The sequence below is a fragment of the Rhincodon typus genome, chromosome 13 (genome assembly GCF_021869965.1).
Source record: "Rhincodon typus isolate 14 chromosome 13, sRhiTyp1.1, whole genome shotgun sequence".
Classification (NCBI taxonomy): Eukaryota; Metazoa; Chordata; class Chondrichthyes; order Orectolobiformes; family Rhincodontidae; genus Rhincodon; species Rhincodon typus.
In genome coordinates this window covers 38753189-38779832 of record NC_063344.1, presented here as the reverse complement: position 1 = coordinate 38779832, position 26644 = coordinate 38753189, and the positions used below count along the sequence as shown (strand labels likewise).

At 39.3% G+C, this 26644-nt stretch overlaps 1 protein-coding gene across 1 annotated transcript in view; it reads left to right on the top strand.

Annotated features, from left to right (window-relative positions):
* LOC109918163 overlaps positions 1–26644 on the top strand; it is a 128506-nt gene that overhangs the window by 47754 nt on the left and 54108 nt on the right. The window contains exons 6-7 of the mRNA XM_048604600.1: positions 4883–5018; positions 17736–17801. Of these exons, the coding sequence (XP_048460557.1) occupies positions 4883–5018; positions 17736–17801 (202 nt within the window). The remainder of the gene's footprint in view (positions 1–4882; positions 5019–17735; positions 17802–26644) is intronic.

Below are 26644 nucleotides of genomic sequence, written 5' to 3'. Positions count from 1 at the left end.
TTGGATTTTCTGAAGTGTGGGCAAGGGATTGAGTGGTAAGCATGTTTGGTTGTTGAAGCAGTGGTCCAGGATGTTCGGTCCTCTGGTGGGGCAGGAGATGTGTTGGTGCCATTTTGGCAGCCACCCTCTTGAGGTTGGCTTGGTTGAAGTTGCTGGCCACAATGAATAGGGCCTTGGGGAATTTTGTCTCTTGAGTGTTTGTTTGTGGCAGTGAAAATCTCTCCTAGAGCATTCTTCACATCCGCGTGGGGTGGTATGTAGACTGCTGTCAGGATGGCGGAGGTGAACTCTCATGGTAGGGAGTAGGGACGGCATTTTACTGTAAGGTATTCTAAGGTCTGGGGAGCAGTGGCTTGGCAGGGTCACTATGTCCGAGCACCAGGAAATGTTGATCAGGAAGCATACCCCACCGCCCTTCACCTTACCCAAGGATCCTGTGGGGTCTATGCAGTGTATGGAGAACCTGTCAGCTTGTGAGAAGATGTCGACTTCCAAATCATTGATGGCCAGCAAATGCCACTCATCTCAGCCAGAGCAAGTCAAAAGCTTGCAGTAATAACATCGTGTCCCAGAAGAGAGTTGCAATGTTTTGCAGTGAACTGAAATATTGACCATGGGGCAAATCCTAGAGGAGTACAGCCTTGGGTTTAAAAATTCAGGTTTTCCTAGAAAATATCATGTTGAAGTAGATGACACTGTAAAACAAATTCAGTATCTGCTGAGAAATTTTCTAGCTGCTCTTAAGGCCAACATGAAAAATAAGATTTTAAAAAATACTGGAAAAGAAAGGAGTAATCAAGAAAGTGACAACTTCTGCAGAATGAATTAGCAGCTGGTGGTAAGGAAACAACCTGGACAGCTGAGCTTGTGCATTGACACACAGAATCTAAACAAAAGCTCTGAAGAGATCTCACCATCACCTATGCCATCCATTTTACTGCGAGTTGCAAAAGGGAAAATCTTCATTAATCTAGATATGACATTGTTACCGGCAAGTGAAGCTGGTTGAAGGTAGCAGCTTTCTAACTACATTCTGATCCTGTATAGGAAGTAGAGTTGCCCATGCTGTTTGGCATTTCCATGGTTCCATAGGGATAGCAAGGTATCAAGACCGAAAACTTGAAATAATTAGTACTCTTCCCAGAATGGGCGTAACCATTTATGATCTGCTTGTTTATGGATGCAGAGATATTTTTGATAAAACCGTTGCTGACCACACTCAATGCAGCTGCTGCACAGAGATTGCTGGATGAACCTGAAGCTGAACAAAAAAGAACTTTCAATTAAAGATGATCAGATTCAGGTATATGCTGTCAGCTAAAGGTCCTTGGTTCCCAAAAGGTGGAACCTGTAGTAACAATATGTTGACCAACAGATACCACACCATTGCATCAATTTGTTGGATTATTCAATTATTTATCAAAATTCTTATCGGCTTTGTCATCAGTGTGTGAACCATTGTGTCAAATCGCTGCCAAGGATATGCAGTAATATTGAGGCACAGAACAAAAGACATTCAGTTTCCTAATTTTAGTGAACAGAGATGTCTGTGGTCGCCATGTTGATGGTTTGTTGGTCAGGGGTGGGGTCATGGTTGAGGGGGAGGCAGGGGAATGTGTCAGAGAGTTGGCGCCTGTTTATCTATGATGTAAATGATGAAGTTGCCCCGCAACGTGCACCAGCAAGACATGATTATTTAGAGCAAACCTGATGCAGCAAGGTCAGCTAGTTGAATTTGTATCCAGGACATGCTCAATTTGAGAAAGAGCAACTGGCTATTGTCATCGCTTGTGAAAATTTCCATCAGTAGCACTTGGAAGAGACAAATTAACAGTCGAGTACAACCAGAAGCCATGTCAAAGCATTTTCCTTCGGTCACTATTATCTACTCTAAAGTACAGTATCTGCAAAGATTATTAATCCAGTTACAGCCATATCTTCTGGATGATATCCGAGCAGAAAAGCACCTTGGTCAAATCAAAAGAACTAGCCAACGGGACGTTACTCTCCAAGTGATGAAAGGCTGACCTGAAGGTATCAAGGATGCTCCCATGGCCTTAAGAATATCGGGTATACAGAGATGAATTGGTAGCCCAAACTGGTATGTAGAACAAAGGAAATGGTCATTATCCCTGGAGGGTTGAGAGGAGAGATGCTAAAATGTACCTCTGCAAGCTGCCAAAGAATTGAGTCAAGGTTGAGGAGGCATAGGAAGTGCTTTACTGGCCAAACATGAGCAATGAAATCAAGGACCACATCAGCCAGTGTAGTACGTGTGACGAGTACCAACCCAAATTAGCTAGAGGGCCACTGATGATTCATCGTATCCCAGACAGACAATGCTTGTCTCTGAGAATAGACCTCTTCCTCTTGCAGGAACTGATTATCTTATTATCGGCTGTTATTCTAACTACAGGAAGGTAGTCAAGCTGACTCTAATAACTACCAGTGAATTGTAAAAAGCCTGAAATGACACTTCAGTCATTATAGCACTCCAGACATTGTGATGGATGATTATAGCCCTCTGTCTATGAGTGAAAAATGTAACTACTCCATTAAAGATCAGAAAATATAACACGACAGATCATGTTCCCTGTATCCCCCAGTAAAATGAGAAGGTTGAGGCAGTAGTGAAAATCACCAAACAAATTGAGCCAATCCAGCATTGATGTGTACAAAGCAATCTTCAAATGGAGAAACACACTTACTGAAGACAGCAGAGTTCCCAGTTGATGCTCATTATTGCTTGTCAGATATCTTTTTAACAAGTAACTCACCAAACTCACCATACAAACTAGCTATTGAGAAAGCATAACATGGAAACCAGAGTGGGTTGTTGATTGGTTCAACTTGCTGCTTGCTTCAAAAGACATCCATTTTGGACACTGGGTACCAACATCTTGGGCACACCCCGTGGGCACCAGTCACATACACCATACATCCACAGACATTGGCAGCCAACATGAACCAGCCTCTATGAACCTTCATGACACATGCCCAGCCCACTTGCAAGTTGCTTCTCAAGCTGCACCAAGACAATGAGCTCAGTGACATCCACTCCGATCGTAAACTAGATCAGCCTGAATCTCCGGGCTCTTCAGTCAACATCCATTGCTTGCAGTGTCATTTTGTGTATTGTCCCCTCAGCCAGAGATACTCGGCTCATATTACTACTGTTTTGTCATGCAATTTAACATAAACCAGGAAGCTTGTTAGAGTTGTCAGCAGGCCCAAGTCCAGTCAAGGAGGATAGCTTACACTCAGGGGATCCTGACACAGTTATCCAAGGACCACCTCCGGTACCAGTCCAGGTACTGCTCACCACGGTCAGAATCAGGATCTGCTAAAGTGTGAAGAGCCAAATGATGGGCAGCACACCACTCACCTTGACTGCCGCTACTGTTTTGTGGGCTGTTTTGTTCCCGGAATGAGATTGAGCTGTTGACAGGACATGCAGGGTAAGTGGTGTCAGACTTAGGGGTGGATGAGAACAGTGGGGAAGATGTTGCAACATTAGAGAGAGTGGTGGAGCATGAACTTTGGCAAGAGGTGGATTCAGTAGTAGTGATAGAGTGAGAGGAAGTTTCAAAGAGAGGAACTAGAGGGCGTCGGTTTAAGGTGAGAGGGGAGAGATTTAAAAAGGACCCAAAGGGTAACTTTTTTCATGTAGAGGGTGGTGCGTGTATGGAATGAACATTTCACAGACCTCCACTTTGATAGCTGTATGTCCATCCTTCTTTCCTGTTGTGAAAACCATTGCAAAATATTCATTGAGTACAGTGTCCATGTCTTCTGGGTCCAATTTGGTCCTAATGGGTGCTACTCTTTCCCGCATTATATTCTTAGTCTTCAGGTATTTAAAAAAATCTTTCGGTTTTCTTTTATTCTGCTGACCAGTGCTTTCTGATGTACTCTGTTTGTTTATTGTAATTTCTTTTTCAAGATGGCCTCCTATGCTGCTCCTATTCCTCTAGGGCCTGGGCCATATTAAGCCCTCAGAGTTTGCCATGAGCTCCTTGATTTTTCTTAAACCTAACTGTTATGTCATTTGATATCAAAGGACCAAGACAATACAATTTGGCCTAGGTGGACTGGGAGAATAATTATTGATATAATTGTGTAAGAGCTGTGGGAAGTATTCAAGGAGAAAAGTGTATGAGCGCAGGGCTTAAATAAAACCAAACAGAGAATGTTGGAAAATTGGAATTAAAATAGAAACTACTGAAATTTCTCAGTTGTCAGGGAACACCTGAAGATAGACAATGCTAATGCTAAGAGTTAAAGTTTCTGGCCAATGATTTTTCATCAGCTGTGGATTAAGGAATTTGCAAATGAACTTTGACACGCTTTGAGGGATCACAGCTTTAGTAGGGAAGAACTCTGCCTCAGTGGAAGAAATAGCAAGCCTGTGGGATAATTAGTGTTGTGTTATGGACATTATAAAAAAAGGAGGAAGTTAACATGGGGAGGCAAGTGAAGGAACAGGACAGAATTAAGTTTTAGGGAAATTTGTGGATCTACAGAAGAGAGATAACAACTCTCACTTTTCTGACAATCATCTAAAACAAACAATAGAATAATGTTGCATGGGTTAAAATAATGAAAGTAGTTGTCTTTGTTCACCAGTTTATTGATGGTGTTCTTCGCTCCAAGTAATATTCAGAAGATTTATTTGAAGAGGGGAAAAAAATCCTTTTTAGTGTGACTTTTCTGTTCTTTCGCTGTATTTAAGTATTTTGCGATTACTATTACTAAGTTGCTCCAACAGCGTCGAGGAATATTTTTTCAATTTTATAACACTTGTGGTGAGATTGTACTTTCAGTTGTTGCTTATCTACTGCTCATTTCCACCTTTACTGATATCGCTTTTATATAATTGCAGATCATGTGTTGTTGCACCAGAATAATGGAATTGACCATTCTGAGGAGGAGCAAATGCCAAACTTGCACATATTGGGTGCCCTTTTCCTGAACAAGTATATGAGTTATGTTTTCGACCTTCTCCTAATCCTACAATTGTAAGCAACTTTTCTTTTGAATTATTTTGTGCAAATAAAACAAAACAGCAGGTTAAACTGTAAAGCTATCAACTGACCAGTGACTTGCTAATCTGGACCACATTTAGAAGCATTATTCGACATATTGGATCTATGTAAATATTCCCCTAGATTGTTTCATATGTTATGCTTCAAATCACTTGCATAAGTGAATCAATCCCTTGCCTTATGATTTAACTAGCTTTTAGTAACTTATAGGAGAAGCAATAAGTAAAATCTATCTTATACCATGGTATTTCAGTTAAATTTGTAAAAATGGCAGAAAGCAACAACAACCAAGACTGCAAAATTTGGGAAGAAAGAAAAACGTCTAAGGGGATTGTGATGTCCCATTTACCTGCACCTGTTAGTTTGCGCTGTCCACTGATTTACAAGATTGCAGCCAACACTAATAATCAATTGAATTGCTTCATGCCTGAGCACAGGGCACAAAATCATTAGAGGCTGAGATGTGTTTGAGGTAGTCCGCACTACTTAAAACCAGTCTGCACATCTTGAAGGAAAGATGCAATTGGACTGAAGCTAGAGCTGAAGTTATTCCTGAAAAGAATTTTGCTTAGAAAAGCCAAAAGGACAGCATAACCTGATAGAGAGCAAGCTCCAAGATTTTTTTGTTGCAGCACTGAAGACTGTGGTGGAGGAGGGGAACCACAGAGGAGAAAGCCCCTGAATCCACAGCAATACTGGACACTGTAAAGGTAGCAACTAGTTATTCTGGTCCACACAAGCCGTCTATGTAACATTGTTATATAGTTATAACATTAACAAAATAACAAAACAGAATAGTTCATAGGAGCATCATAAAGCAAAATACAATACCAAGTGGTGATATTAGGTCAGCTGAGATATTAGGTCAGATGTTCAAGAGCTTGGCCAAAGAGAGATTTTAAGGAGTATCTTCAGGAAGGAAAGGTGGCAGAGAGGTGGAGAGATGTGGGGGATTGATTTCCAAGCTCAGGACACGGCAGTGGAAGGTAAGGCAATCAGTTGTGGAGCAAGCAAATTTGGGGATGCTTAAGGATTCAGAATTCAGGAATACAAACATTGCACAGGATTGTGGGCAATGTTCCCTGTTTTTTTCCATCCATGTGCAGAAGGAATTATACTGTGTGCATCAATATTAAGGTAATGTGTGGATGTGCACCACCAGTAGATATAAAAAAAAGTGAAATGTAACATATTTTAAAAAGTTACCATTATGTATGCCAGAAAAAGAGAGAATACCACTCCAGTCATTGACACGGTAATGCACCAACCTGCAAAAGATTAGATTTCCGTAGTGGCATTTGAACTTACAACTCTGGGTTCTAGGTTCTGTGCCATAACTGTTACTCTAACAGAAACATTTGTTAGTTTTAATATTGTAACTTGTATTTTAGCTATCAGAAAGTTAACTTGGTGGTAATACCTTCAAACAAGACAAGAGACTTTTATTTCAATTTGACAAATCCAAAATATAAAGAGCTACAAAACCTTTGCATTATTATTTTGAGATTTGGCTGGGAATCCAAAAGTCTTTTTCTGAATTCCCTAGCAATGTCCCTGTGTTTTTGAAGTGTCACATATCTTTGGAATTAGTCTTCCTTTAATGATTCTACAAAACCAGCTGCAGCAGAGTAGTATTAAGTGGCTTTAAATCCTCTTACTAACTCTTAACTTAACTCTTCCCACTTGCATCCTGCTTGCCACTGTCACTCCGTGCCTACAGCTCACCAACTCTCCTGTTTGCCCACCCTCTTGCCAGCCACCCCTCTCCCTGACATTCCCACTCACTGCTTCCCTTTCCCTTACACTTGCTCCAACAAGAGCTTAGGAGAGGGGCAGTGAGAGAGAAAAAGCAAATGAGGTAGCAAGATGGGCTTCAGGTATGAAGGTCAGGTAGAGACCCACCAAACACAAGGTGGCAAGGGAGGGTGTGAGAAAAGGAGGTGGTGAGTAGCAGCGTCACAGAGGGAAGTGAAGGATAAGTGCTGTTTTCGTTGTTGCATAATGGAGCTGGTGTGAGAAAGACAAGGAGAGAGAAACCTCAGACTGTCCAACTGACAGTCAGGAGCGGAAGCTGAAGACTTCATGTTGATGTCTGCTTGATGTTTAGTATTAGGAAATTGACTGGTGTGCATTAGTCAGACTGAGTGAGAGTTTTGGGCTCCAGGAACTGACATGAATGAAGATCAGCTGTTAACTCCATCTGATTAATTCTCTTAGGCAAAGCTGTTGTCTGTTAACTTCCTGTCATGAGGGAGTCTAACAGTCCTTTGCTCGGAGGTTAAAGTGACAGTAACGGTCAAGATGTATGCTGCTGTAATTATTAAAAGCATGGCACTTGTTAGATCATTCAGAGGCTGTATGAGACAATAGTTGTGAGGTGGATATTACAGAAATAGAGAGGGGTGATGCCTTAAAGTATTTGAAACAAGGATGAGAACTTTAAAATCAAGACTTCATTTTGAGGAATGGTTGGGAGGGGAATGTTAAAGCGGGCAGATGAAGATTTAGATAGACCTGTTGGATGGGAATATGGGTTGATGGAAAGGGCTATCAAGAAGGGAATTTGTACATTTAGGAGAATATGTATATTTGGAGGTTCACCATCAGTGAGAGGCTGAGCCTCGACTCACTGTGTCACCCATGCCACCAACCATGCCTATAATTTTTTGTTTTCCTTTCCCTCCCACTATGTCTCAGTGTTGTTCTGGGGTCTGCTGCTAAGTTGGAGGGAACCTGCCCTATAGTGCAGCTCATTGGGTCTTGGAATTTTAGTTGGGCAACCCCTGGATTTTCTGTAATGATTACTGTTCAGTGGAAATATGTTCATATTTCTTGTTACAGATTTTGGAAAGTAAGTTTGAATTGAAACCCTGCTTACCGTATAACAATTATGGTTTCTTCAAGCAGATTGTATAAAAATAACAAAGAATCCTTTTTAATTTAAGTTTTACATCATAGTTCCTGTTAAATTACTCATATAATTCAACAAGAAACTCTTTCAGAACAAGGTAGGCAAACATCTGTGCGGTGTTTGCACATTCTCCCCGTGTCTGCGTGGGTTTCCTCCGGGTGCTCCAGTTTCCTCTCTGTCCAAAGATGTGCAGGCTAGGTGGATTGGCCGTGCTAAATTACCCATAGTGTTCAGGGATGTGTAGATTATGTGAGTTATAGGGGGATGGGTCTGGGTGAGATGCTGTGAGGGGTGGTTTGGACTTCTTGGGCCGAAGGACCTGTTTCCACACTGTAGGGATTTTATGATTCCATGATTTCAATTGTTTAAATGTTTATGTAATAATTTTGCACAATAGATTATGGAATGTTATGCCAAACGATTAGAGGGGAACAGGCTACTTTTAAGTAAAATATGGTGCAGTCTGACAGGGTTATTTAGTAATGAAAAGCAGCATCTGGGAAGAGTGGTCATAACATATGAGACCTTGACATTAAGTTGAGCATAATAGTCAAGTCTGAAACTAGAGTCTTAAATTTTATCAAGTCAAATGCTAAGTGGAATGAGCTGGTTGAGATGAATAGGGAAATTAAATTAGAAGATTATAGAAGCCATAGAATAATAGAATCCCTACAGTTTGGAAGCAGGCCATTCAGCCCATTGAGTCCACACTGACCTACCAAAGAGTAGCCCACCCAGACTGACCTCCCCACCCCCCACCCCCATCCCTGTAACCATGCATTTCCGATGACTAAACCCCAATAGCCTGCACATCCCTGAACATTATGGAGTATTTACCATGGCCAGTTCACCTAACCTGCACATCTTTGGACTTGCATCAGTGGATAGGCATTTGCAACATTTAAAGAAACAATTCATAATTTTTCAGTTATACATTCCTTTGAGCTTAAAAAAACATTGAAAAAGTAATTAAACTATGCCTAAATGAAGAAATAATTATTTTTAAGAATTCCATTTAACTAAAAGAAGAGGCATATAATGTTGTCAAAAGGGAATTAAGCCTAAGGTTTGGGAGGATGACTTGAATGAGTGAAATGAATGTACTATGACTAATTTTGCAGATGACAAAAAAATAGATGGGAAGGCAAATGGTGAGGATGAGCCGAGTCCACACAAGGATATGTACAAGTTAAATGAGTGGGCAAAAAGTTGGCTGATAGATCTGATGTAGGAAAATTGAGATTATGCACTTCGACAGGAATAATAGAAGAGTGAGTATTATTTAAATGGAGAAAAGTAGCAGATAGCTGCAGTTTGGAGAAATTTGAATCACAGAAAGTTGGATATAGGTAATGGAGAAGCCAAGTAGAATGTCAGCCTTTATTTCAAAGGGAATGGAGCACAAAAATAGAACAGTCTTGCTAAAGCTATACAATGCACTGGTCATGCCACAGCTGGAATACTCTGAACAGTTTTGGGCCCCTTATTTAAGGAAAGATAAATTGCCATTAGAGGCATTCCAACAAAAGTTCACTGCATTGATTCTAGGAATGGAGGGATTTTTTTGAGGATTGTTTGAGTGAGTTGGGCATATACTCAATGGAGTTTAGAAGAATGAAAAATACTTGAAATATGTAAGACTCTTAGGGGTCATGACATGTTAGATTTGAGAAGTTTGTTTCCCCTTTATGGGAAAGTCTAGCATGAGAATTACGGGTTAGCCATTTGAGATAGTTTGAGGAGGATTTTTTTTTTTATCTCAGGACAGTGAAACTATGGAACTGTACTGCGGAGAGCTGCCAACATTGAGTTATTAAGTATAATCAAGGCTGAGAGAGTCTTTTTTTTTTTAATCAGTAAGGGAATTAAGGCAGGTAATTGAAGCTGAGGATTGTCAGATCAGCCATGATCTCATTGAATGGCAGAACAAACTTGATGGGCCAAATGGCTTATTTCTGCTCCTATTTCTTACGATCATGTTATGGTTATAATGGCACAAATGTTAAACAAGTAATATGCATCTGTCTTCACCATAGAGGACACATATTGTATTGGAAATTATGGGGAATGCAGATTGAAAGAATTAATATTAGTAAAGGAAAACTATTGGAAAAAAGTAGTAGGTCTCAAAGATGACAGATCACCAAAACCTGATGGCCTTCACACAACAGTGTAAAAAATAGCTGGTTGCAGAGATGGTGGCTGCATTGGTTTTGGTCTTCCATTATTTGCTAAATTCTAGATTGGAAGTTGAAAATGTAACACTGCGAATTAAGAAAGGATAGAGAAAGCAAATAGAGGATAGTTTGCCTATATGTTGCCTTTGCATAGTGGAAATAGGAAAATGTTGGAATGTATTATTAAGGATGTGGCAACAGAGCATTGGATAAATCACAATATAATGAGACAGAGCCAATTTAGTTTTATGTTTGACAACTTTATAAGACTTTCTTAAGAATGCAATTGACTGATTTAAAAATTATTTTATAATCAATCTGTTTGGACATGTTGTGACACAACTCTGGTTCAGGCAGAATTTGAACCTATACTTTCCAGCCCACTACCACTGCACCACAAGACACTCCATGCTAGGTCCTTAGATAATGGGTAACAGGGGACATAGTAATTGAATTTTTGAAAAGCATTCTTTAAAGGTGCCCCATAGAGATTGTTGCACAATATTAGACCTCTTGAGATTCAGAATAAAATATTAGCATGGTTTGAGGATTGGTTAATTGACTGACATCACTATATGAATAAACAAGGATCTCAAGGATGTAATTGGTGGAGTGGTTCAAAGATTAATTCTGGAATCTCAGCTATTTATAACTTACATTAATGAATGAGGTGGAGGTTCAGAGTGTGATATATCCAGCCTTGGTGACAACGCAAAGCTAGGTAGGACAAGTTAAGTGATTTACCAAGAAAGTGCTGTCTAATGTGAGAGAGTGTGAAAGTATCCACTTGTTAAGAAGCATCAAAAAACAAAACAGTTCATGAACAATGAGACATTAATATGGTTGGTTTTCAGAAGGACGTTGGGAACATTGTATATTAATCGCATAAGGTGAACAAGCAAGCGTGCAAAGCAATCAGGAAGACATTTGGATGCTGTGTACAGTTTTGGTCTCCTTTCTGAAGAAAGGATGTACTTGCTTTGAAGAGTAAATTGATTCCTGGAATGGGTGGATTGTCCTGTTGGAAGAGATTGAACAGAATGGACCTAAATTCGCTGAAGTTTAGAAGAAAAAGAGAGATTGTCATTCAGCCATGAACAATCCTTAAAGAGCTTAACTGATTGACTTTTGCTTATCAGTAGTCAGAGTGTCAGGTTAAGGGTTTAGTCATTTAGGACTAAAGTGAGGAGAAAATCTTTGGAATTTCCTACCCCAGAGGCATGTGGGTGATCTATAGTTGAGTGCATTCATCGCTGAGATCAATAGACTTTTGGGCACTAAGGGAATCACATAAACATATGAGTTGTAAGCAAGAGTGGGCCATTTAATCCCTTGATCCTGCTCTGCCATTCACTAAGATTATCGCTGATTTGATCTCAGCTCTGCCTACCCCAATATCCTCAACACCCTTGTTAGTCAAGAATTTATCTGCCTCTGCCTCAAAATACGTTCAATGACTAAGCTCCACCGCACCCTTGGAAGAGAATTCCATAGAATCATGACCCTGAGAGAAATAAATTCTCCTTTCCTCCCCTCTCATTTTGTGTTCTCCAGTTCTAATCTTTGCTGGATGGAGAAACATCTATTCAGCATTCATCCTGTCATGTGCCCTTCGTGATCTTATATATTTTAGTATGAAAATGTCACATTATTTTAATTTTCAGTGGATACAGGCCCATCTTCTTAAACTTCTCATAGGATAACTTTGTTATCTCAGAAATCAGTTTTTCCAAAATAGTTCAAGGCCTATTTGATTCTTATGGCACTTCACTCGTTACATCATACCATTCACAGTGGGAAAATTGCTATATTCTAGTATAAAAGATGCGATTACGAAATACATTGAAAGTATCAACAGGATTAGACAAAGTTAGTATGGGTTTATGAATGGAAAATATGCTTTACTAATCTACTGGAGTTTTTAAGGATATAACTAGTTGAATAGATAAGGGAGAACCAATGGATGTAGTATATTTAGATTTCAAAGACCTTTGAGAAGGTCCCACATAAGAGGTTATTGGGCAAAATTGATGCATGTGGGATCAGGGTAATATACTGTCATGGATTGAGAATCAGTTGACAAACAGAGTGGGAATAAATAGGACTTTTTAAAAGTGACAGGCTGTGACTAATAGTGTACTACAGGGATCAGTGCTTGGACCCCAGCTGTTCAAAACATATAAATGATTTGGATGAAGGAACCAAATACAATATTTCTGAGTTTGCAGACAACACAAAACTAGCTGGCAGTGTGAGTTGTGAGGAGGATATAAGGAGGCTTCAGGGCAAGCTAGGCAGGTCGAATTTAGAAGAATGAGAAGGGATCTGATTGAAAAGTATAAAATTCTATGAGTGCTAGACAGGCTAAATGCAGGGAGAATGTTTCTCCAGGTTGGGGAGCTTAGAGTATCAGATCACAGTCTCAGGATACAGAGTGGGTCAGTTAGGACTGAGATGAGGAGAAGCCTTTTCACTCAGAGGGTCATCCTTTGGAATTCGTTACCACACAAGGCTATTTAAGTTGGGTCACTGAGTATATTCAAGAAAGAAATTAACATTTTTTAGTTATTAAAAGCATCAAGGGGAACTAGAGAAAGCATAAATGTGGTTTTCAGATAGAGGATCAGCCACGTTCATGTAAAATGGTAGAGGAGGCTTGAAAGGCTGAGTTGCGTGTTCTGCTATTAGTTTCCGCATTTCTACCTTTCTAAACTGAAAATGACCCATATATGCCAACTTTTTGTTTCATGTTACCTAACCAATCCTTTACAAATGCTCATCTGTTACTTTCTAAACCAATAGCTCTTACTTTGTGTGGTAACCTTTGATGTGGCATCTTGTACTTGGACTTCTAGAAGGGATTTGACACCACATTACTGGGTTCCTTTTTATACATATTGCTTGTTGCTTCCTTAGCAAACTTCAATACGTTAGTAAAACATTATTTCTCTTTCACAGAACCATGTTGGCTCTGCCTAATTGCATTGAGATTTTACAAGTGTCTGCTATAAGCTTCTTAATAATAGATTCCAGCATTTTTTTTTGTAACAGATGTTAATATAACTGCCTTGTGGTTTCCTTTCTATCGTCTTCCTTTTTTGAATAGAGAAGTTGCAAACTTTTTTTTTCTCTGTAATTTGGTGGGATGTTTCCAGAATTTAGGATATTTTGGAAAATTAAAACCAATGCATTAACTATCTCAGCAGTCCTTCTTTTAAAAGCTTAAGGTAAAATCCAGTAGAACTTGGGGACTTGTCACCCTAGGCTTCTAATAATTTTCTGAGTACCCTTTCCTGATGATTATATTTGGATCAAACTATTCCCCTCTTTTACTTGATTTAAAATTATTCTGTGTAATTAGTTGTATCCTCCTACAGCACAGTTAGATGAAAAATATCTATTCAATTCATCCACCATTTTCTTATTCCTCATTATAAAGAGGAATTGATAGAATTTAAGCATGTGAAGTTTAATTATGATTTTATTGAATGGCACAGATGATTCAATGAATAGTATGACCTACTTCTGCACTTATTGCCTATATTCTTCAATGCTCTAAAGTTGAAAGGACACAAGTATTGTCTGATTTTTCAACTGTAACTTCCACAGAGAAATGGCCCTAATCACAATTTACATGATTTCGCTGAACTTCTGAATTCCTGCTCAACCTGAATGTACTGTGCACTAAGTGACAAATTGAAAACATACCTTAATGTTAGCAGCTTCCTTTAAGGTTTCAAATTAGACAATGAAAAACTCTGACCTTGTACCATTTAATAAGTGTTAACTCCCCTATTTACCATGAAGCCTACCTCCAGTTTTGGACTGTCCTGTTGAGCACTTGCAAGTGAGCAGCTGCAACTTTGACAGCCAAACACATTTGTTTGGAAGGGGCTGAGTTGTAGGATCTTTAATGTGACTTTGCCTCACTTGATTTCTCAATGTTTATTTCATATCCAAAAACTGATCTGGGGTGACAACCAATTTCTCATTCACATTTTATCTGTTACTAGCACATCTGCTGCGTCTTCACCTTTTCCTATTGAGAATGATGAAAGTTTGCAATAAAATTTTTACAGCTTCTTTGTCAGCATTCAAAATATCACTGCAGAGCTTCCTGCTGGCCTTTACCGACTTATTCTGCAACCAATTTGTTAATGTAGAGAAAAGGTTAATGAAAACATAGCAATCATGTTGGCAGTAAAATTCTTTGTTGGCATTTCCTGCCAAACTCATTGAGCTTCTGACCTTGCAAGCATTATTTTTTAAGCTTGTCGTCAAGTATGTCCCTACCATTCCATCTTCTCAAACTGAGATTGTTATATAGAGGTTACGTGGAAATTATGGACTTTACTGGTACTGCTTGCTGATTACTTCTTTTGTTGAGGTTAATTTCAGAAACCAAAAAAAACCCTGCCTGGAATTGGTTCAACCTCCTAATGGCAGATATAAACAAGACGCTACTGTACCAAGCAATCAATATTCAGTCCATTAAGTGTGGATGTTCTCCAGTTGTAAAATGCCACACCTTGCTTACAGATTGCCATTTCTCGAAGTCTCCCCTCGGATGCAACTATTATCCTTGCTTCTTCAGCTATTAGTTTATATAGCAGCAGTAGCACAACAGCTGGGCACAAAGCATACTAATTTGACACAGACCTTTTGCTGCCCAGGTCACAATACAGAGGCAGGAAAATTCTTGGGTCCACAAAGCTAGGTCAGGAGAAAGTTCACCAATTGGTATAATTTTTGTTGCTGGGCCTAGAATGGTCTTGATGGAAGCTGGGTGTACCATTCCCAGGAAGGATCACGAACACCTCTTTCCCTGGTATTATCAGACTTTTGAATGGACCTCTCAAATGTTAATTTTGATCTCTGTCTGCACCCTCTCTGTCAGTCTAACACTGTATTCTGCACTCTGTTCTGCTACCCGGATGCACTTTGTATGGTTGGATCTGTCTGTATGGCTCGCAAATCAATACTTTTCACTGTATCTTGGTACACGTGATAACAATAAATCAATCAAGAATTCACATGTAGTCACAGGATAGCATGTGCCAAGACAAGCTAACTGAAAGGCAGCCTCAGACTTCCAATACTTTGTTCACAAAACCCTGAACCCTCCCATGTCAACCACATGCACTCACCGTGCTCTATCTTTGCATATACACATCACCTTATGCCCGTACTCACTGCCATGGCTCATCTTACCAATTGTGCCAGACTTTGCTGTCTACATCTAATGGCCCTTCATATCCTCCTTTGATGGCATCTCATGCCTTTCGTGCCAGTCTATTCCCCCTCCACTCACTCCTCAGCCTTCTGTAACATTTATCCAAACTTAGTTATAACCCATGTTTATCAATGCTCCCCTCCCACCACCCTTTGCATATACAATTGCTTGCCAAGTCACTCAGTAGCCAAGTTCCCATTGTAGACTGTTGAATTGAAAATGTAAAAATACCCTCATTGTTAAAACCTGTTCATGATATTTAGCTTCCTTCAACTACTTAATTCCTTACAAAAACATGCATTTGTATTCATTGTGTCACTTAAAAGGCTTTATAATCACTGGGAGCTATCACTGAAACTGTGAACTGGCAGGAACCTCACTATGATAGGTTGTGAAATCACTTGTGCAGCAGAAATCCCATGATGATAACTCTTAAGCTGATGTCAACAGTCAGTGAAATGGTAAACAGTTTCTTAGCACTCCAGTTTGTTTTCAAAGTGTAAAACCTTCAAGTTGTGTGTTGGACTTGCCACCGGTGAAAATTGGATCAATTCTTCATGAATCATGGATGTGGAAAATACAACCTTCCCCATTCCCCAACCCCTTCTCCGCCTCAAGTAAATGGTAAGTGCCAGGCTCAGGGTGTCACTTCCAGAATCAGGGCTCCAGTGCCATTTTGGCTTAGCCTCAGACCTTCTCTGTCTTTCAACAAATTCAGGCCTCAATAATTTACATGTTTAAAAGTTGCAAGGCATGCTTATTTCCAAACATTTCAAAATATTGGAAACTTTTAATGTTAACCTCATTATTATTGTTTCCTGGCTTATCTGTTTTTTGCTTTTTAAGAGGCTATACAAAATTTTGTTAACTGAAATATTAATATGGAGTGAAGTGTCAGTCACTTTCAGATTAGCTCTCAATGTAATTCCATAACTGGCACAAATTGTGTTTTATGATGTTTTTTGATATCATATACAGTAGTTAAATTTCATTTTCAACTTCCTGTCAAGAATAATATAATAATCTAAATATCTAAACAGAACTTAGTGTATTCTGCAATTAATATAATATGAAGTACCATTCCAAACATTTATTTAAGGATAATTAATAAGCATTCTGGGGTTTGCTGTCCTGATAAATATATGGCAAGACAACAGAAAAATCTTTAGTGCTTCATCTTAATTTTTGCTGAAGAAAGCACCCTGTATTTACCGTACATCTTAAATTTAAGATGACTGATGCCTAGATTTGTTTGTTAAGCTGTCTTAAATCATATTACTCAGAAAATGAAAGTTCATGTCATCAATCCTCAAACAGGATACCTACAAGATACTTAGAGCGTGAATTAACCTTTTTCTTGCCAAATTACTAGATTTGAAGTCAGACGCAAAGCATACATTAAAGATCAATTAGTAATTTCATAATCAAAAGATCACTATAGTGATAAATCCACTTCTGCCACCATGTAGTATCTTCTACAGCTATCTATATGCAATGAGATATGGATTGAATTTAATCCAGGATCTGTGGTCGGTATATGCACTCCTAAACTAGTATAGACATTGCTGAGTGATTTTTGGATACGGCCTCTGTCTGAGGTGATTATAATGCAGAATGTCTGTGGCTTGCAGTCATATCTGACACCAGGTATAGCCTCATTTACATGTTGGGTTTCTTAAAGGGATATACCTCTTAAAGCAATAGCATTACTCTCTGCACCAAATCATTAAGTATATAATAATTAGTGTATCCAAATAGTTGCACACAGGTTCCATTAGCAAAAAGAAAATAATTAATAGATGGTATTAATTAACAGTAACACTATTGAGGCTTGAAAATATTTTTGACTGGAGCCCTTTTCGGGGACACTATCTTTTCTCATCTTGGCCATATTGGAGGCAAGAGAAAACAAGACAAGAAAGGTGCTTTTATTTAAAGTTTCCTTTAGTTCTGTAGAAGAACTTTAAACCACCTTTGCTTTGGTCTACTCTCCATCTGTTATCCCTTTCCCACAAATGTAGCTGACTTACCAGAAAGTGTTCCTTCAGGTCCCACGTGGCTTTCTTCTGTCGCCTGAAATCCTGCTTTGGTTAATGGATGGATAGTGCTTTCCATGGAGTTTGTCTGGGTGACTAACTTGTGTTTATAAATCCTATGCTGTGGCTTCAAATACTCAACGCATTCAACAGGGAAAACAACCCTCAGTCTTTCTAACAGGAATAGTGAGTATTTTGAAGGTGGTAACCTGTGAAATATTTGTTTGTAAAGTTTGAAGCCTTATGGTACCTTAAAATCACAATGATCTTTTGTTTGATTACTGAACAAAATACTTAGAGGAAATTATTTATTTTATGTGTATTTTTCTGCAGCATTTCAATTGGGATCAGTTATGTCTTGGCTGGTAGTGAAGCTTTTGCTGAGCTGTTGCAAATCAGGTGAGTGAAGGGAGATTTATACACAAATCAAATGCACATTTAATAACAAAAATAAAACTAATAACTACAGATGCTGGAAATCTAAACAAAAAAACCCAGGAATTGTTAGAAAAACTCAGGTCTGGTGAGCCAGGGAGAAAATACAGCTGATAATACGGACTGTAAACAGGTAAAAATGGGTTGGCTGTGCTGAAAGCAGCCCGTGTCATGACAGGAACTCGGGTGTGGAGGTGGATAAAGGACACAGAGGAAGATGTTCAGTTTCTAAAAATGTTGAATAAAAACTGAAAGAAGTGCTGTACATCAGGAACAAAAACAAAGTTGCTGCAAAAGCTCAGCAGGTCTGGCAGCATCTGTGAAGGAAAAACTCAGAGTTAACGTTTTGGGTCTGGTGACCCTTCCTCAGAACTGTTGTTGAACTCGATACAGTCCTGAAAGCTGTAGGGTCCCCAAGTAGAAAATGAGAAACCTTAGCCAACATTTCTGTCTCGGGGCCTGTTGTAGTTTTCCAGTGAAGCTCTGAGCAAGCTGGAAGAACAACATCTCACTTTCCACTTGGGGACCCTGCAGCTTTCAGGACTCTATCCACCTAGCCTGCACATCGCTGGACACTATGGGCAATTTAGCATGGCCAATCCACCTTTCCTGCAAATCTTTGGACTACAGGAGAGAACCGGAACAAACCCATGCAAACACAGGGAGAATGTGAAAATTCCACCCAGGCAGTCACCCGGGGGTGGAATCGAACCCGGGTCCCTGGTGCCGTGAGGGAGCTAACCACTGAGCCACTAAACTGATATTATTCAGGTCTTGCTGCATAAAACTGAGCTGCTTCAGTATCTGAGGAGTTGTAAATGGTGCTGAACATTGTGCAGTCATCAGCAAACATCCCCACTTCTGACCTCGTGATGGAAGGAAGGTCATTGATGAAGCAACTGAAGATGTTTGGGCCTGGGACAGTACCATGATAGACTCCTACAGAGATATCCTGGAAATTAGATTGTTGATCTCCAGCAATCAGAACAGAATCACTATGTCCCATTATGTCTCCAACCAAATGAGAATACTTTTTCTCCTGGGATTCCCATTGGTTCCAATTTTGCTAGGGCTCCGAAATATCATATGCAGTCAAATACTGCCTTTATGCCAAGGGCAGTTAGCCTCACCTCTGGAGTTCAGCTCTTTTAGCAGTTGTTTGGACTATGACTGTAATGAGGTCAAGAGATGAGTATCTCTGGTATAACCCAAACTGAGCATCACTCATCAGGTCATTGTTAATGGAGTGCCACTTGATATAATTATTAATGACTCCTTTCATCACTTTGCTGATGACGGAGAATACTCTGATAAAGCAGTGATTGACCAGGTTGGATTTCTCCTGTGTTTTGTGCACAAGACATACCTGGGCAAGTTTCCACATTGGACAACAGGAGAAGCTAAGATGGATCTACCACTTGGCACTTCTGGGTCATGATAGTTGCAAATGCATCAGCTTTGTCCTTTACATTAATGTGCTGGGCTCCACCACTGTTGCAAATAGGGATAATCTGGAGTCTCCTCCTCCTGCACATTGTTTAATGCCCAACACCATTCATAAGTGAACTGGACAGGACAGCAGACCTTAGATTTAATCTATTGCTTGTGGGCTTAGTTAACTTTGTCTATTTCATGCTGCGCCTGTTGTTTGGCATGCAATAAGTCCTGTGTTGTTGACACCTCATTTCAACGTAGGCTGATGCTGCTCCTGGCATTCCATCCTGCACTCATCATTAAACCGGGGCTGATCTCTCATCTCATGCCTAATGCTAATGGAAGCATGGGAGATGTTGGACCATCAAGTTGCAGATTGTTGTTGAATACAATTCTCATCTGCTGAAGGCTCACAATGTCTTGTGGAATTTAAATGAATGAGAGGTGACTGTATTGAAATATAAAAGATTTTGAGGGGACTTGACAGGATGGATGCTAAAAGGACTTTCTCCCTTGTGGGAGAGACTATAGTGTGGAGGTACAGTTTATAAATATGAGATCTCACATTAAAGATGGAGATGAGGAGAAAGTTTTAACTTTTGGAAAGTCATGAGTCTCTGGAGTTCTCTTCCCCAGAGAGCAGTGAAACTGAGTCATCGAATATTTTAAAAACAAAAATAGATTCTTGACTAACAAAAAAGTCAAATGGTTTGGGGGTATGAGACCATTCAGCCATGATCTCATCAAATGGCAGAACAAGGTCAAGGGATGCAAAAACAGAAGTTGCTGGAAAAGCTCAAAAGGCCTGGCAGAATCTGTGAAGAAAAAAAATCAGAGTTAACGTTTCGGGACCCTTCCTCAGAAATCAATTCTGGTTTTGTTCCTGATTTACAGCGTCCGCAGTTCTTTCAGTTTTTATTAAGCTCAAGGGATGGCTTACTCTTACTCCTAATTAGAATGTTTGCTTGCAGTGTCTGGAATTGGCAAGTGTACCTCTGTTTCTTACTCCATGTTACATTGAGGAAAAACTCAAAGTTTGTTTATTACCTTTTTGTATATTTTAAGAAAATTTCTGAAGTGGACTTTGAATTAAAATGAGATTAGGGGTATGAATGGGGGAGGGAAATAATCAAAAGCTGGTGAAATTTGTCGCCTGGATAACTTCATTGGGTTCTTAGACACGTTTAATTCTTGCTTTCAATTCTCGTACTCGACAAAGTGCTAAAGGTACTTAGTGAGGTAAATTATCCTGAATCCTATTACTAATTATGCTATCACCTGTGAATATGTGCTATTAGCAGTATAATTAAGCAAGCTTAATCAAATAAAAATGAATTGTCTTACTTCATGCCTAAAGGTAACATTAAATTTAATATACATACACTGCAGTTCAAAAACAGTAGGAACCAATCTGCCACTGTGAGAACATTTTAAACTGTCATCTGCCAGTTTTGTAACTAAGAAATGTGGTCACCAGTTGACATTTGAGTGGGAATGCGGCACTTCTGTCATCTCATTTATGCTCAAGTTTCCCTGCTAATAGTTAGAATGCTTAAATTTGCAAATCAGAGTCTCATGTCTGTGGTGGGACTCGGTTTGTAATTTTCAGATTCAAAAGTACCAGCTGTTGATTGACCTGAATGGATGATATCTGAAGGAACCATGAGTAGTCACATGTCAAGGGAAGTTTAACTTTCTTTTGTGGACCGGGAAGAACGGAACTACTTTTCCTGATTTCATGTAAACATGTGCAAGGACATTCTTTGGGATTGTCTAGTGTCCATTCTAGACTTGACCTGTTGATTGGTTCAGCGTTGTAGGTCTGCAACAACTGGCAAGTTGCATTAAGGAGCCCAGTCTGCCATCTCAGTTCACTGATAACGTTTAGCAGAAATGAAGTGGAAGTGGTTTGGGGAACCTCCAGTGCTGGCAAAGCCATTCTACCAATTTCATACTGACTTTAGATGGAAGTCAAAAAGTGGCCCCACTAATTCTTTCATTATAGAGAGTACACAAATATGGAATATAGAGCCTCTAGTCTTTTATTAGGAATTTAAACCCCTTTGTGAAATTTTAAGAAACACAGTACATTATTCTCTGTGGATAAGGTTGGATTTATTTTAAAAATTTTGCTATGTGGTCAGTTAAAACTGAGCAGAAATTCAATGTGCTATTGATGTTCTTATAAGCACCAAAATTTCAGCCAGTTAACTTATGTGAATATTAAACATAACCAGGAGTTAGCCTGTTCAAACATATTGGAATAGGGTTTTGTTTTTACAGCCTGAAAGTTAAACATCACCTTAATGAAGCACACAGAGAAAAGGGAGGATTGCATACTCCTTGCAGAACTTGCTGAATTTTCCTTTAATTTCAATGCAAAAAAATCATACTCTGGTGTGATCCTCCCTATCAGATTTTTCCTTCAGCATTCCACCCACATAATGCAGATAAACAATAATCTATCCCATTCCATACAGTTGTGCCATGGGATGTTTTCTCTAGGAATAGATCTTTAAGGGCACATCGACAAGCTGAATTTTTGATCAGACTTGTGATGTAGGTGCTGAATTGCAATTACTTGCACATCTAAAGGACTTTGAAACAACTCAAAGTGACAAGATTCACGGAGTGCCCTTACTTCCTCTAGTTGATGCGCTTTATGGTTTCTGAGAATAGAGGACAGAAAGAGGCATAGCTTTGCAGTAATGTTACAGCCCAACTAACAATGACTTGTGATTGAACAAAAAAGCTGTCGATTGTTACTTGAGTTGTGCTCCTTTCTAAATATGAAAACACTTTTTTATTATTTGTGATCTGTTCAAAAGGTTTTAAATAAGGAGGTGGCTTGGGAGGTTTCCAAATATGTTAAGACCTCAGTATGTACCCAGCATTCTAAATACTTGTGTCGTCCTTGCCCTGTGATATCACCCTATTCAATTTGTATCTGCATTGCAGAAATTTCTGGTTTTTATATTTTATATATCTGGTTTATATATTTTATCTGGTTTTTGTACCTGGATTTCTGTCCTGCATCACCGTTGATGAAACACCGCTGTCATGGTAATTCACCCATCTACTATCATCATTTTAACCATACTGTAGAAATCACTGCAGATAAAATGTAAAAATACATTTTCTCCGTAGACTGAAAAGATTCCTTTCTGCTTCTTGCAATAACATGGAGGTATATTTCTGCAAGGCGCTGTTATAAATTCATGGATAGGCCAGTGATCAACATGTAACAATATAGTCTGTGTAAGCCTGGCTTCATTTTGGATCTGTAGTGACTGGCTATGCAGCTCAGTGGTTATTTAAATGCCTTTTTAACCATTGATCTTAATGTATATTCTGTTTGACATCAGTTTACATTCATTTTTAAACTATTGCATGTTAAGTTCATGCACGCTTCAGTTTTTTCCAAAAAAAAGTAATGTGACAGTTTGAACAGAAAATTTAATTTTTCTTTTACATGTTCGTGTTTATGGTGAAGCTGGTAACCAGAAGTTCTTATTGTAACCTTTCCAGGTATCATTGAACGCATATGGAATAATAAACAATAGCCAGTATGGAATCATTGAAAGCATATTATATATGACTAAATTGATTCAGTTTTTAAAAAAAGATATTTCATGGGCAGCATTTATTGCCCATTCGTAGTACCCATTGAGAAAAAGTAGCTCACTTAAGCTGTATCACTTAAGACTCAGCCGTGTCTATCTGGGCCTGGAGTCACAAACAGGCCAGACCAGGTAATATAATAGAATATCCTTTATTGTCACGTGTATTCAATATAAAATAGAGTGAAAAGTGTATACTGCCGCCGTACATAGGTGTTACTCACATTAACTTGGAATAAAATAAAATATGATAACTTAAAGAGAGCCCAATATTTCCTTCCCCACTGCTACAGCATACCATCACCAGAGTCCTGCTTCGCAGTCCATGCCATGCTGCTGAGAATGCCCCACTCTGGGCTTCCCAGCCCATGCCATGCTGGCACCACAGGCACACTGCATGTGAAAGCGAGAGTCCCGTTCCAGGCTTCACAGGCTGACTGACCGAGCAGCTCTGTAGCCATGCTACCACTGCCGCTGCTCCAGGGCCCATCGAAGACATCTCCTGCTGAAGAGCTCTCTTTATCTGGTAATTTTGAGAAAAAGAAGGTAGGAGAAAAAAGTGCAGACGAAGAGGACAAGCCCAGGCACAGGATCCCACATACTGCCTGCTTCGCTGCTGCCACCATCTTAGGGTGCAATTGGGGAAAGCAGATTTCTTTTTCAAAGGGCAGGACTGAAGCAGATGGGTTTTTATGACAAATGATAGTTTTATGGTCACCATGACTGAGACTAATTTTGAATTCCAAATTGCTCTTCTTCAAACAGAGATGTTTAAAATCATTAAAGCGTTCACAAGCTTTGTTTAGAAATCATAAAATCTAGATAGAGTGAATACTGAAGTTGTTTCCAATGACTGCAGGGTCGGTAGTCAGAGGGCTCATACTTAAGGTGCTGTGAACAACTAGTTCATAATTCATATATTTGAGAACATTTTGTTTTAGGAATTAAAGTTTTAACTGTTTTAAAAAAGGTATCTGATTGAGAAACTGTGAAGGTACCCTGAATAAGGAACCCCAAATTGAATACAACGAAAAGGAAGCGTTTGTTTGTGTTCCAAGATCAGGATTGATAGTGAAAAGTTTGAACAATGAATGGTCCATTTCTAAGCTTATAATGGAGTTAGGGATTCAAGAGAAACAACAATACAACTTCATTAGCAACATAAATTATTTATACAGGTTGCAGAACGGAAGCGTTGAATTGCAGGCAAAATAATTTGTTTGCATTTCTGTTTGTATCTTCCCAAAGCATGCCAACTTGCCAGAAATTGTGATTCAGGATCGAGCTTGTTTAGAACTCTCTTTTGTTTAATTTATCTGTGTGTGTTTGCTGACAGAAGCAAACAGTTCATTTGTGGTTTGGTGAGACAAGTGCAGCTGGGAGGCTTGCTTCAGAATATACAGCATAGACAACAGGTAGGTGGGAGAAAACTACAGTGCTCCTAACGGAGATTTGTAACAAAGCAGTCTTTTCATAAATTGACTTGGAATGGGTGGTACAGATGCTAGGATCTGCTGACTGAGGAAGAACAGCCTGTGGATGCCCCAGGAGCTGTACTACCCATATTCATAAGGTATTTCAAGAAAGTTAGAGAATCACTCAGCCCAGAGCTAATGGAATCATTCCCATGTAATTTGTACCTCAATATATAGATGGAATACTGTGGAGAAATAAAGGATATTGCAGAGGGCTGTGGCATAATGTTTGGGTTGGTCCTAAATAAAGTGAATGAATTTTCGAGATTTTGTAAGAGAACTTCTGAAGGGGTGTGGGGAAATAAAAACTTGAATTGGTTTTATAGCATGAGCTATAATGTCGTCAGTGGCAGTTGATTGGTTTAATTTCTTGTTATATAACATATAACATAACATATATAACTGTGATATCTTATGCGTGGCACTGTCAGTTAATTCCTGGATATTCAAATTCCTTCTTTAAACATTAATCTTTAAATATTAATAGTCCATAACAGGATCACAGCAAAGATGATTGACTAAAGAACCAGAGGCAACATGAGTAAATGTTTATACCCAGCAAGGGGTTCACATTTGGAATATGCTGCCTCATAGATTAATGCTGAAAGTTTCAATAAGTACTTACAAAAGAAATTTCAGAATATGCTTGAGGAAAATATAGTGCATGTGTATAGAGAAAGAGCTGGGGAATGGGATGAATTTAATAGCTCTTCAAAAGAACTGGTGCAAACTTGATGGATTGAATAGCTCCCTTCTATGATGTCAGAATTGAAGTATTTCTGAGAATGTAGTGGTGTACATTGCTGAAAAAAAATTCAAAGGACGTGTTTGTAGCTCAGAACCATTAGAATGGAAATCCAGCAAATGCCAATCTATACCAGTGTTTTCAAAATCATCAGAAAGTGATCAGTAATGAAACCTTTCCAAAGATTCAGTAGGACATGAAGATTATCAGAAAAAAATATTATTTATGTAAGATCTTTTGTAATACAAACTATCAGTGTACCTGAAGGGAAAAAGGCAGGAAATTGCAAGCTGCAGTCTCATGTTGTTCGACAAGACTATCAATGTTATCGAGAACAGCTATAATGCAGATAATCCAAATTTATGTTACTTGCCTTGACTCACATCCTCAATTAATTATACTTCAGCCAGTTGTAGGGCAGCCTTCTCATGTAAACGAACCTTATCTTTTGCATCTCATTTGGCTGGTAGGAAAGTCACAACCACACCCAGTAGAGATCTTTGATTAAAATAGGTTCTTAAAAAGTTAACAAAGCCATTTGTAGATTTGAAGAAAATCCTGCCAGTCTTTGATAGATGTTATTTCTGCCTAATCAGAAGAGAAGATTAAAATCAGATATTGTGAGGAAATAACAGAACCTTGACAAGCAACTCCTCTGGGGGATTGTAACTGCCCAGAAAGGTACTTTCAAAATTTACATATTTAAATGGCTTTCTCTCATTGCTAACTAATGTCTTCTGACTCAGCAGTGAAGGAATGATAAAACATTTCCAAGTCACTTGGAAGAAAACTTGTAGCTGCTTCCAGTCGTCCAGACGGGAGGGATACATTGGAGCTCAGTCACTGGGGCCTGGGGCTTGAGAGAGCCTGCTGTGCATAAGTTGAAGACCAGGCCACTGAAAGGGTTGGAGCCCCTGGATCTGGACAAGGAGCAGGACAAGAGCTGGGAGTTTCTGTCCCTGTCCCAGGTGATAGTGCACATGTTAGCCTTGTCTGTCTTTCTTAAAGGTATCTTGCCAAGCTTTTTCAGTGTACCTTGTAGATGATCATGGTTCATCAGTGGAGACAGAATAAACATTTAAGATGGTGGATGGAGTGCCAACCAAGCAGGATGTCTTTTCTTAAATCGTGTTGAGTTTCTGAAGGGTGCTGGAACTGCATTCCATCAAGCAAGTGCAAAGAATTTCATCGTATTCCTGAATTATCCCTTGTGGATAATGGACAGGTTTTGGGGCATCCTAGTTTGAGGCCAGTGCCGACCAGATATCCTAAATTAATCTAGTCCCATTTGCCAGCATTTGGCCCGTTTCTTTCTAAACCTTTCCTATTCATAAACCCACTCAATGTCTTTTAAATGTTGTAATTGTACCAGCCTCCGCCACTTCCTCTGGTAGCTCATTCCACACACCCACCACCCCCTGCATGAAAACATTGCCCCTTAGGTCGCTTTTAAAGCTTTCCCCTCTCATGTTAAACATATGCCCTCTAGTTCTGGACTCCCCTACCCTGGGGAAAAGACCTTGTCTATTTACC